We start from the raw sequence: 13,558 nt of genomic DNA on the forward strand, positions 1-13,558 counted from the left end.
GCTCGCTCGCTCTCAAATAATCTTTAAAAAAAAATTCTAAATAAAAAAAATAATTAAATGTAGCCTATAGTCCCTAGATCTTCTATACAGGCCTTTTTATTAGTTCTCCTGTGATTGTAACATAGCAGGTATAAATTCTCAGTTATATACGACTATGATAGTCCAATTGGAGAGAGATTATACACCATTCAGTTCTCTTACATAGCTGAATATAGAGCAGGGTAGGTTCCCCCTATGTTATTTTTCTTTTATCTGTCCTAGCTCTCGGTCACAGCTCTACTGTGCTAGTGTTTTCTCTCATCCCCCCTCACTGACCTACCCGACCTCCCCCCTTTGCTCTGTGTTTGCTTCTACCTGTTCATGTTTTCCTGGAGAAAAATCAGATGAGCTGTTTTGATTAGTTCTCTCTGATGCACTCACTGCTTAGCTCCTGTCTTGAGGTTTTCAACCAGTTAAACGTCTCACGCCTGCTAGCTGTTGCACAAACCAAGAGAACACGCTGGGATACATGACACCAAATCAAGTTTGTGCATCACTTCATGGTGGTCAGTATGTCTACTGACCTCACGGGGCTAAAAACACGGCTAATTTCTCAATGGCGTTTTTTTAATCTGGGGGAAGTGTCAATTGCTTTCTCAAAGAACAGCCTGAGTTTGAAGGCGTGTAGGGCTGAGGTAATGTATATGTTCACTATATTAGAACAATTTCTTTAAAAAGTAAACTTATTTTAGAAAGTAAACATATCCAGCAGTCTTAACTTGGTATACCTTAGGACTAATAAGGATTTTTGTTGTTCTATTTGTACCTTCTTTTTAAAGGAGTAGAAGTAACTATGTGGGAGTGGGGGGTGTTTAGTCCTCTAGTGCTGACATTCTGTGATTCCATGAGTTCTTAGAATTAAGGCTCAGAAAAAAAAAAAATAAGGTTCAGGAATGTAATATGGATTTTTCTAACTGACCTCAACCTGTCTTTTTGTGAAGATAGGGGATCCCATCTTCTAGATCAGTTAACCTCACATTTTTATGATTTTGGAACTTCCCGGACACAACCATCCTTGAATGGAATCTAAGACTCACTTCATACCAAATTCTGCTTTTTGGCACAAAGTAGTATTAGGACTCATTCTAGAGCATTCTGCTTCTGTGTCCTTTCCTCTAGATTTCCTGATGCCCTTTTTTAATCCTAATGACTATGCAGAAGTGAACAAATCTCATTTTGTGTTTTTAGTTCATTGACAACTCATGTTGGAATAACCACGGGGCCAAGACTGTGGCATTTGACAAGAAGTCACAGATCTGGGTCACCACCCCCCCCTCGTGGATCATGCTTGGGTCACTGGGAAGTACAGTCATAGGAAGTACTGAATCCAAATTTTAGGTGATAAACACTTGCCATTAGGATCGTGGCTTTTAAGTAGGATTTTCTCCAGCTAGACTGAGGAAAACATCATTGGTTTAGCAACCACAGGGCTTCTCACATAACACTTGGAATAGCTTGTTCTTTCCATAAGCAGAGGGGAAAAAAATCCTCCTGTCCATAATGGGTACATGGGAATGTTGATTATCAGAGGCTAGTTTTAACTTCCTGCCAAGGAAGGAATAATGAAGGCATGACTTTTCTAAGAATGGGTGATGCCCCTGTAGTCTTGAAAAATTATCACGTTTGCTTATAACTTAAATCCTAAGAATGTTCAAAGAAGTTAACTCTAAGTTAACTCTAGGAGATTAGAGATAGCTTTTCCAAGTTTGTCTTAGTTGGAATTGTCTTTCCATGTATCTCTTTGACATACTGTGGCAAAGGCTGTGTTCTTGCCTGACATAATCACCCGAGCTCACCCCAGTCTGAGCTGGGGTGTGCCAGTGAAGCCGCCTGCCTGCCCTTGTCCCCACATCCCTATGTCCTCTATGTGTCATCCACATGTAACTCCTCATGCATGGACATTCAAACTCAACAAGGATCCTTGTTTTGCTAGAATTTGTCTAAACATGATTCAGAATCTTTCTCCAAATCTGTATCTCTCTCTCACTCCCCTAGTTCACATATTATTCTGAAAAAAGAATAGTGTAAAGAAAGATTATCACTGATACAGTACTTAGGACGTAAGTGTTATTTTGAGGGCATCTGGCCATATCGTGACCTTGACAAGAGTAAACAGTAAAAAACTGATTAAAACTGGAACTTGTCTCTGTTAACATATTATGCATCTCTAGTCCGTGACTGTAAGTTATATGCAAAGAGTTCATCATTTTCCATAATTAGATATATTTTGAAATATAAAATATGGTGTTGACCATATTTGAACATTGAACATATTTTAATGAGCATTGAACATATTTAATGTTTAATGAACATTGAACATATTTTAATTTTAATGTTGATTTAATGTATGTCAACATTATCCATTATCCGTGAGCTGGATTTTTCTACCAGCAAGAATCTGACGTGGTAGAAGGCTGGTAGGCAAGGAGCATGGCAATTTGAGAAGTGAATGAATCTATTAGATTTGAAGTATTGCCCCCCAGATCCCAGTAAGTCGGCTCATTTGCTTCTCAGAGCGACATGGGCTTAATTTGGCTCACTCAGTTTAGGCAGTTATTACTAACTTCCTATTAGTGAGTTATTACTAACTCACCTAGTGTGCAGGACTCCATTTCCCAAACTCTTCCCCCGTGCCTCACCCCCAAAGAACTCTGGGGTTTTGTTTGTTTGTTTTTAAGATTTTATTTATTTATTTGACAGAGAGAGACACAGCGAGAGGGGGAACACAAGCAGGGGGAATGGGAGAGGGAGAAGCAAGCTCCCCGCCGAGCAGGGAGCCCGATGCGGGGCTCGATCCCAGGACCCTGGGATCATGACCTGAGCCGAAGGCAGACACTTAATGACTGAGCTACCCAGGCGCCCCAAGAACTCTGGGTCTTTCTACAAACAACGATTTTTACGCATTTGTTCATTTATTCAGCGAACTGTTCTTAAACCCCTGGCAATATTCTAAGCACTGGGGCACACATCAGTGGAAAAATTAAAATCCCTGTCCTCCTGGAGCTTATACTCTACTCAGAATTTTATCTAATAGTAGTAGATTTATTTTCTGGGATCGCACTCTCCTGGTCAGATAGCTGGGTCCTATCCAAACTGATGAGCCCCTACCGAAGGACAAGCAAGTCCTGCCACCAGCCCAGCCATGGGACTGCTTTCAACGAAAAAAGTTCTGCCAGTAAATGCTCCACTTTGGCCCTTCATCTCCCACCCTAGAACCAAGCCGTCCTCCCCCTCCCAGCCTCCTGAACTGGAATTGATTCACCTCCAAAACAGGTGCTTTGACTCAATAAGGCAGGTCAGTCTTGAGGCGTTTACACATTTAGCAACCTGGACTATTGCCTTGGAGCTAATGACTTTTAAATTACAAATATCAGTTCCCAGCCTGTTCTCTCACCAAATGAGCGAGCTTGTCACCCCAGCCCTGGAGGCCCGCCTCCCCGTGTCCGCCCCCCCCCCCCCCCCCCGTCTTCCCTGTGTGCTAGCCCCACACTACTTGCCAGGCCCCAGGGTGCGCTCTGGGCTCCTGGGAGTCTCTCCACACGCAGTGCCAGCCCCCTTCCTGTCCCCAGCCCTGTCCCTACAGGTTAGGACCCACCTGTCAGGGCTTTTCTCCAACTTCCCTTGCGGCAAGAGGGCCTACCTGTCCTTCCTTCTCCTTTGTGCCACCCCACCAGCCCTCAGAAAAGAGAGACAAATTTAAAACTAAAGACCTCCTTTCTGTGATTCCCCTTAACCTGGGGTCTGTAACAGAAGGGTCTAACCAGGGACATTTGCTCAGGTTTCACACTCAAGTGGGTTTCAGATTCTGGCTGATGGTGTGATGGTAAATTCAGGGAGAGCTCATCACAGGTGTGGGTTCAGCCTTCTACTCTTATTTTTTCCTAAAAGTTTTTTGACCACCAGTTACAGAAGCTGTTAGTGTCGCTTGCAGATACTCAGGTGACAAGCTATTGTCCTGAGCAAGAGGTGGTTGGTGGCCCAGCCCGAGCTTCCAGGATAGGTGCCTGCTCACCTGTCACCCTCTTCTTAAGTGGTAACTTGCTTGCTAGAGAGGCCCCCACTCCTGGCCGGCCGCGGTGCTCTCAGATCTGCTGTGACTCTCTGCTGAGCCACCCTCATGGTGGGCTTCGTAATTTTAGCTTCATATCTCATAATTTCTAACTTTCAATAAGTAGCCCTTTCTAATTTTCTGTATTTTGAATTTAGCTTTTCATTAATTTTAAAACTGACGTGAACTGGAACTCCCCCTTCAGCGTGTCTGTCATTCATCAACCAGAGCCTGTCTTCTTTTTCTCAGTTAAGTAATAACGTTTGGTCCATTTGTAACTCATTCCCTTACACATGGAAGAGACTGCAGTCCGGGCTTGTGCAGACGGTAATGTAGCTGAATATAGATGCTTCCTGATTTGTCTATTCCTATTTCTCCTGGAGTTTGCTGTCCAAGCCCACCTAACATCTTCCAATCCTGGGATTAGCCAGATGGACCAGGGAGGGAGCCCTCCCGGGGTGCTGTCCTTCCATCTTGTGCTATGCTCCCCTCTGTTCTTATTCCTACCAAATTATACCCCCTGGTAGAGAAACACCAGTTCTTCCTCTTTCCCTCCTCCCCAGCCCCAAGCACAGCGCCTCGGATACAGCAGGTGCTTACCGGGCTTTACTTGAAGGGCCCATCACTGAAGGACGTGGTGTTGCGCAGCCGTAGCAGATGAGGGAGAGAAAGGGAGGGGAGCTGGAGAATCCTCCCCAAATGCACCCCCAGATAAAACCATTGTATGTGAATTCTTTTACCTTGCCGTCTTATAACAGGATCTTGAAACCAGTTTACTTTTCATCTACACGGAACCTGCCTACCACCAACACTGCGTGCACCGCTGCCAGGAGCCCCCCTCCCCCCTTCTAACCCGCACCCTCTGCTGGTGGCGACAGGCGCCTCACCCCCAACCATCACCCTTCACAACTCCCTTCAGAGGCTGAATGTGGGCTTTTAAAGAATTCTTGCTAATGGGCTGTTTAGCTATTTGATTTTACACTGCACTACATTTCTGGAGCCATGCCAGGTGCTTGCTAGAGTTTCTGGTGCTATCTCTGTCATCTTTCGGTGAAAAGGGGAAAGCTCCATTGAACTTTCGTGGTCATAAAAATTATTGCATTTGAGCCCTACATCTGCTCACTGAACTTCCTGTGGGTTTTCACCAAATCACATGACCGACAGCAGAAAGACTTATGGTCTTTAAAGTTTTTGGTCTGCTTCTTATACCCGAGTCTCAATCACCAAGTCAGACCTTTGCTTTGTCTCTGGGCTGGGCGTCCGGATGTCCCACTGTGGTGGGTTGATTCACTGGAGCTGATAAAAACATTCCAGCCAAACTTGAGAGTCTAGCATTACCTCTGGCTCCAAAAATCAAAACAACCGGATTGTTTTAAGTAGCTTTGGATTGAGACCAAGCTCCGAGCTTGAGAGAGGGGTTTTCTCTCCTTATTGAGCTGAGTCACAGGACAACTGTCTCAGAAAGAAAGGGGCAAAAGCCTGGGCCCAAGGTGACCAGTACCCTGCCTTCCGCTAGCCTGTTCCAGAGAGTTCTTGCCATAACTATCAAGTCAAAGCCCTCACGTCCCCAGCGCCTCTCCTGTGCTTTCCCAGAGCTTTTGTGGTCCTCAAGTACATCCACCCAACAGCCCCTGGCTAGAGCCCAGAGGGGGCCTGAGAACTCCAGGGAGGAGTTGTGGTTAGAGGGCGGCATGTGGACGGATGTTGGAGCTGGGAAGGTCTGGGAGGGCCCAGGCAGCCCAGTCAGAATGAAGACACTCAAGTGAGGAAGTTGGACTTCCCTCAGCCATCACAGGATGGCATTATTGTTCTCCACAGGCTTGAAAAGGAACATAAGGGAAAGAGTGACTTTTTCTAGGTTGTTGATCTGACATTCAGACTATGACATTTCTTGGACTGAATCCTGACAAAATGTGTCCCCAGTGTCGTTAGTGCTAAATAAAACCTTTTGTCTTTCTTTTCCTTAGCTCTCAAGAGTTCTAAGACCTATTAGAGGAGCACATAATTTTAAGAATGTCTATTTAAATCTCTAACCATGTTGGCTCTCTCTAGCGAGACCGACAGGTAAATTTGAGAAGGGGGCAAATTCACTGCAGCTTGAGCCCTGCTTGTTCTGCGAAGGCACATTCACATTCAGTCAGGTTGACTGAAGAGTGTTTCCAAAACTCTTTGATAATTTCTATTATTTCGCCCTTTTAAAATGGACCTTAAAAACAACTCATTGCAGGAAAAAGGAAGCTCTTTACCTTGTGCTTTCACAATGTGTGTAGCCAGTTTTCGAGAACATGCTCTTCTTTTTCCTGCTATTTATGGTTTATCCTCTGGTCTGAACCTTTTAAGTGTCGGTGAAAAGTTCTGAGCAAAGAAATACTACCTCTATGCTCACTTGTTCCTTTGAGGAGAGGGGAGCTGGGTGTGTGTGTGTGTGTGTGTGTGTGTGTGTGTGTGTGTGGCGCGTCCACAGTGTTCAGGTTAGAAGTGCATTCATGCTGCTCTGTCTGGACTTGCTCTTTTGCTTCCGCCGTGTCCAGTGGCCCCCGCTCCAGCGATGTGAAGTAGGCATCCAGTCCAAGCCCAGCACGGGCAGGGGCCACGGCTGGACCTCCACGCGGTTAGCCACAAGCTCTCAGGCCACAGGGCAGCTCAGCCACAACCTCATGCTTGTCTCGGTTTTAAGCAGTTGGGAGGCTTAGACTTTAAAACCATCTCTTGTCAACCCACAGGGCAGCTCAGGACCTTTCGACATTTACCCTCTCCTCGAGACTGCCACCAGCTCATTCGATTTGTCACAAACCTGTGAAGGAGACGGGCTGGTTAAATTCAAAATCTCAGAGTAAACTTTATGTTTTAAGAGCCCTGGTGAGGATATGAGCCTTGTCCCAAGTTACCCAGCTCCCAAGGCCTGGACTTTGAGCTCTTAAATGCTAGGATTGTGTGTCACTCAGCTCGATTTTTAGTCCTGGGCTCATGACTTGAGTAGGCTTTCGGTAAATACTTGCTGAATGAATGAATTGTGGAAAAAGATGGGGCTAAAACTCAATTATCTGCTTGCCTTTCAAGTGCTTTTCCTAGTTTGTTCAAGGATTAAATGAGTGACTAAATATAAAGTGTTTGAACTTGCCTGCCACATAATAGGTGATCAGTTCTGTTAGCTACTGTTGTGTACTATGTAGTAGATGGTCTTGCCACGCTGGGTATCATACTTTGTTGAGAGTCTGTTGACTACATTTACCACAAGAGTGAGAGATGGGTTGTTGTTTTGACATAAACTTGAGCCACAATGAAGACAAGGCATTTTCAGCTCTGTTTGATCACGTGGTGGGAAGGATAGTCATGGGGGTGCTGGGGTGCTTTTCCTACTGGCCTTTTCCTAGATCTGCCCATGCACGATCAAAGGGCAAGCTCGGACTCATTACCGTCTCTCACTGAACAGTCATCAGAATTTCCCCAAAATCATGAGGGCAGGAAAACTTAGCGCCAGCCACTGAGCGACTCTAGCCTAAGCGTCTTTAATTAAGTTGGAAGGAGTTCTTACACAAGCCGTCGGTTTTCTGGTTCTCCTTCCCATTCCACCCTCAGAGAGGCAGAGAGCAGCCTGGTGCAGATTGTCTGACACCCTTTCCTAAGGCCTTCATAGGAAACCCCCCAAATACGTCACTGGATAGAGAAAAGGTTGCACATCTTTTAGTCATTTCTACCTCTAACAACAACAAGTGCATCGTATTGGCGACATTACCACTTAGAAATGAAGGATGTTGTTATTCTAGCTGAAAGGGGCAATGTGGGGGCTCTGACCTTTTCAGGCCACCATTCTATCCCCTCCCCCCCCAGCCCCTCACTTCTCTCTGGGTCAGTGGGAGAAGTTTTCTCAAGATTGAGACCATTCTAAGAACAAGGATTTTCATCCTTGTTATTGGGGGGTAAATTTCTTTTTCAGACACGGTCCCTCATTCTTGATGATGATGTCTCTGTGGCTTGGTTGGTTTTTTTTTGTTTTTTTTTTGTTTTTTTTTAAGATTTTAGTTATTTATTCATGAGAGACAGAGGAGCAGAGAGAGAGAGAAGCAGAGGGAGAAGCAGGCTCCCAAGGAGCAGGGAGCCCGATGCGGGACTCGATCCCAGGACCCCGGGATCATGACCTGAGCCGAAGGCAGACGCTTAACCATCTGAGCCACCCAGGCACCCTGGCTTGGTTGTTTTTTTAAGGACCGGTAGTGAGCCGGGTTCTGGGCCATGCAGTGAGAGAACAGCGCTGTCCCTGAAGGGCCCCATGCAGTGCAGCCTAGGAGAGTTGAACTGAAGGACAAAGGACTAGGGTGGCCACAACGCTCTTGTCACTTTTCAAACTGACTTTCCCACCCAGTCAGACCTACACTTTAATCCCAACTCCATCCCACAGGCTATGTGACCTAGAACCGGCTTGGCCTCTCCAGGCCCTGCTTCACCTTCCATTAGCGGAGTTGGCCGTATCAGCCTTGGGCGGACCTTGGGGTGACTGGCCACAGCGTGGTGCCCGGGTGCGCTCAGCTGCCAGTAGCTACCAGCCGCACCCTATTGCTACAAACGCAGGTTTCTCGTGGGAAAGAGTATCATTGTGTTGCAGCCTATAAGACAGCACAACTGATTCCATGACAGAGGTTTACTGCCACCTCCAAGAACTCTGTTCCCTCAGCCCTGAGAAGCCCAGGCCAGGCCGGAAGCAGCCGGAGTGGGGCTGGGGGCGGGGGGGGGGGCCTGAATCCCAGTCACGACAGTACGTGCTGGCAGCCGCCGTCTCCCTGAGCTGGCCAAACCATGTCCGCCAGAAGGCCCGGGAGAGCCCGCTGGGAGGAGGCTCCCTCCGAATGGCAGGCGCTGCCCCTGCCATCCGCACCCTCGGACACTTGCAGCCTACAACTGAGGACAATAAACAACTGATTCGAAACACTCGTGGTCCGAAAAGGCGGAGGTTTTCATTAAGCCAGAGGCCTTCTACACAGGCCTCTGAAGTGTGGGGTACATAGAGTGTGAGGGAGGATGTGGGAGTAGGTAATGCAGGAGTTCGGGCCACTTATAAATCCCATTTGTGTATATTCTATATTTACATGATGCCTTTGGAGCCATGGAATAGAGTTGGTTTTCATTAAAGCTGTAACAGAGGGGACTGCATCTATGACCAGAGAGAGTAACCCTCTTTCAGGAATTCCTATACACATTTTCAGGATTTAACTCAAAACTCACCTTGCCAGGAGCATCTCCTGCTTACTCTGCCTTTCTCTCATCTGTCTAGAACTCTGGATCCAGCACTTAGGTGTTGAGTCTCAATTATTGTAAAATGCTGTTTTAAAATTCCTACAAGGGGCACCTGGGTGGCTCAGGCGGTTAAGCGGTCAACTCTTGATTTTGGCTCAGGTCATGATTTCGGGGTCCTGGGGATTGAGCCCGTGTCGGGCTCCACGCTCAGCGGAGAGCCTGCTTGAGGATTTGCTCTCTCCCTCTGCCCCTCCCCCCACGCACGCATTCTTTCTCTGTGTCTCTATAAAATAAATCTTTAAAAATAAATAAAAATAAAATTCCTACAGCTGGGTGGATGGGTGGATGAGTGGGTGGCTTTCCTGCCCACCCCCCTCCTTCCTCTTCGTTTAGGCCTACTGGCCTCTCTCCTGGTCCAGGCCTGTCCCCACCCCTGCTACGTGCCCTCTGTTCTCCACACTGTGACTGGAGGGGTCATTGCGCAGAGCCATTCTCACCAAGCCCCCTTCTCAGACCCTTCAAAGGCTTCCAGGACCTTAACGTGGAGGCCAGGACTTCTCATGCGGCTCCTGTGTCCCTCCTTCCTCCTGGGTCTGGGCCCTGCTTGCTGGTGCTTCCCCCAGCCCGCCTTGCACCTCCAGCACCACCTCTGCCCTCCAGCCTGCTGTGCCCCTGCCTCACACCGGCCTTGCGTCTACCTGCTCCAGCAGGAGCGACGCCCTTCCCTCTTCACCTGGCTGCACACACACACACACACACACACCCCCCTCCCTCAGGGCCCTGGAGTCTCCTGTCTTTCTCACTAATCTGTTCTCATTGTTCTATTGCTGCTGCTGCCCCCACCCCCACCCCAGAGCGCCCTTTCTGTGAGGGCAGGCCGGCCCCTGGCCACCGCCCCCTGCAGACGCCCAGCCGGTCCAGTGAACAGAAGACTGTGAACGAGACAATGTACATAAAGCAGTGGCTGTCGCCTGGCACAGCGCTGGTCCTCAGTACATGGTTGGTTGTTTCATTCGTCCACATAGTCATCAGATTATTTCAGTGCTTGCTTATCAGCCGGGCCGCAGAGTGCAGGCCCAGTCGCCTGGCTACGCGCACAGAGCCAGACTGCAGCTTTAACTGAGCCCCGGCAAGGAGTCACCCCGGCCTCCCTCCACAAGGCCTCAGCCATCACCACGGCCCCGAGGAGGCGGCCCTGGCCTGCGCAGAGCAGCTGCTGCCCCGGCACCCGCCCGGCCTTCCACGAGGGACGCCTGCCTGCCCCTGCGGGTCCAGGCTGAGGAGTTGTGAGCGGAAGCTCTCATCTCTGAGGAGACACAGCCCTGAAAGCAAAGTCTCTCAGGAAGAGCCAGCCCTCGGCTGGGCCAGTAGATAGTCTTTCTGCGAGCCCTCCGTCTGTCACCCATGAAGGGCCCGTTTCCACTCTGACACTTGTCCTCCTGCCTCCCCCTGTTCGGGTCCCTGCTCTGCTCAGCAGACCAGCATCAGCAGACAGCTACTGACGGGCTTACTCGTCTTTCCTCCACACACTTCACGTTTTCTCAGGAGTCATTTGCAGACTGGCCGGTAAAGCCCCAGACCTCTCAGGCCTGGTGACCAGTGAGGGAGGTGGGCTCCCTGCACACCCCAGCACTGCTTTTGCATGGAACTGCGAGATTATAAAATCGTCTTGTTTTTGTTGCAGAAATTTCCAGAATTGAAATTCAAATATGTGGAAGAGGAGCAGCCCGAGGAGTTTTTTATCCCCTATGTGTGGTCTCTGGTCTACAACTCAGCAGTAGGTCTCTACTGGAACCCACAGGACATCCAGCTCTTCACAATGGATTCCGACTGAGGGCAGGACACCATCTCCCACCCTCACCTCCCTCCAGCTGAGCAGCCCTTCCAGTTATTTTCTTCCTGGGGAACAGAAGTAGACAGATTGCCTGATGTATCTTCTAGCAAAGAGGATCACACAGGCGTGCTTCCCTTACATGCTTGGATTTGGAGAATTGGTGCCAGTTGGCAGTAGATCACTCAGCTTAGATTGTAGTGCAAAAAAAAGGGGGTGGGGGGCACACAATAATAATAAATGTAAAAACCTGCTATTCCACATGCAGTTTTATTTCTAAACCAAAAATCTAGAGCTTTTCCAGGAACTCGATGCCTTAGGCATATAACACTTCACCAGTACATACTATTTTTTTCTTTGCATGTTCAAGATTTTTGTTTTGGTCCTCTGTGTGTGTGTGTGTGTGTGTGTGTGTTCAACATAGAGAAATATCTGAAAAGATGATGAGACAGGAATTAGTAAGGAAATGAAGTCATATGTATGAGGGGTTGCCTTCCAGAGGGCCTATGATTTAATAAACACTATGCCCGGGCCGTTGGATATAAGCCTTTAGATCAGATCCTCTGCATCTTTCAAAGAAAGAAATGGCTCCTTCTCATGAAGCTCAGATTAGCTTTTCTGTGGATTTGGCCTCTGAGCTGTAGCTGAATTAAATTGGAGTCTAGCACAAATTAAGTTAATCTACTCTATATTAATCATTGGGAAAAGAAAAGCTTCATTTTGAAAGCAATCTTTTTTCTTAAACCAGACTAATAGGAGAAAAGGAGACCAATTTGATTAATACAGTATTCCACATGAGATGAAAAACATGTTTTTCTCTTCATCTCTGACTTTGTTTAAACTCTTTTGGGCCCTGAGCTAGAGGAAGAAGCTTCTCTGAGGGAAACCTTCGCTGGGCTGCCCTGAGCAGAGCGTGCCTGCCAGAGCCGCGGGCACTGAGGGCAGAGTGGGCTGGTCCTTTGGAGGCCAGGTCTGAGTCCACGACCACCCTCTCACAGCCTGGATGAGGAGCCTCATTTCATTCTCAAAGACACGAAAAGTATTTGCTTTTCTGTGTAGAAAGCACGTAATCCCAAATGAGACTGAGCACCCCGTGTCAGTCGATTGTTGCCTAATCTCTATTGGGAACTAGCTTCTCTCCTCTCCCTGCGTCCCTGGGCTGGAGGCCGGAGTCATTTTGGTCCATCACAATCTCAGAGGGTCTGGGAGGAGCTATGTCCAGTCACAGCAAGCTCTGGAAAGGTCAAAAACACGCCAGCACGTCAGTGCACATCTGTGTGGCTTCTGCCTGTGAAAAGCCTAGGCTGTTCCATCTCTTCAGTGGGCCTTTGAGGCTAGCCAGGCGATTTCCTTGTCCTCACCAGGACAGGTGCTGGAGCTGACACTTCCTGAGGCAGCCTGGCTGGCTGGCTGGCTGGCTGATGGACGAAGGGCCATCGCTGGTGGCTGGACCCAGGAGGCAAGGGCAGGTTGCCCGCGGCCTCCTCGGGCCTTGCTCTGTTCAGGCCTCTTCCTGTCTCCACAAATGGCTGGGGGCTCTCCTATATCTCACTTAAGATCACACGGACAGGGCCTCAGACCTGCAGATGAGGCATGTTAACAGCTTCTGCTTAGTCGAGCCCAGGGGAAGAGGCAGTTTGAAGGTGGACGGATCAATCCTCACAGTCTGAATGATGATCATTTTAGGTGGCAATTATTTTATGTTCCCCACATGGGGAAATGATAGACAGCTTGAATTTGCTTCCAAAGCATTTTGACTCGCTTCCTTTAAACCAAAACACACAATGTTAAAAGGGTCGCGTGCAGCACCTGAACCTCTGTAAGGACCATGGATCTGTCCTTGGAGGCTGAGGGCTGGGCAGTGCCATGGGATAATCACTAGGCTGCAGGCCTATCAGTTCTCGGGGCAGGAGGAAATAGGGTCCCCCAAAAGAGAGGGCCAACAACCAAGGAGCCCTTGACAGAGGGGGTCCCACAGTTCCCTCCCCAGGCCACCTGGCTCACCAAGGTGCCTCCAAAGCCCCATTCTCCAGCAGGCTCCTCTCCCCCACCCGCTTTTAATGAACCAAACAGCGGAAGTGCTCACTGGCCTAAAAGCTCAGCCGGGGCTACCACCTCAGGCAGCACGTGGGCCCACACTCCCAGACACCACTGCGTCATGCCTCAGCTCTGGAGACCCACCAGGAGTCTCTTCCTGATTTTTGTGAAAGATCTATTATATGACAATAAATTTAACTGATAAACTTGAATTACACTTGGATTAATTTGCTTAGAAGTTGTTTTCCACGAAGTAAAAATGTGTAGAATGAGGCAGTACAGGGCCATCTTGTGTTTGGATGGAAGTTAACATCTGATTCTTTCTTACCCAAGATACAAAACTGTTACTGCACTGTATCATCAACAAATGG

At 48.3% G+C, this 13,558-nt stretch overlaps 1 protein-coding gene across 1 annotated transcript in view; it reads left to right on the plus strand.

The window, feature by feature from the left end:
- DYM (dymeclin) overlaps positions 1-11,406 on the plus strand; it is a 339,132-nt gene extending 327,726 nt beyond the window's left edge. The window contains exon 17 of the mRNA XM_028098349.2: positions 11,004-11,406. Coding sequence (XP_027954150.1) covers positions 11,004-11,153 — 150 coding nt within the window. The 3' untranslated portion in view covers positions 11,154-11,406. The remainder of the gene's footprint in view (positions 1-11,003) is intronic.
- The last annotated feature ends 2,152 nt before the right edge of the window (positions 11,407-13,558 follow it).

This window comes from Eumetopias jubatus, unplaced genomic scaffold (assembly GCF_037043125.1).
Source record: "Eumetopias jubatus isolate StellerSeaLion01/CBP00866 unplaced genomic scaffold, mEumJub1_p1.0 scaffold_16, whole genome shotgun sequence".
NCBI classification, from domain to species: Eukaryota; Metazoa; Chordata; class Mammalia; order Carnivora; family Otariidae; genus Eumetopias; species Eumetopias jubatus.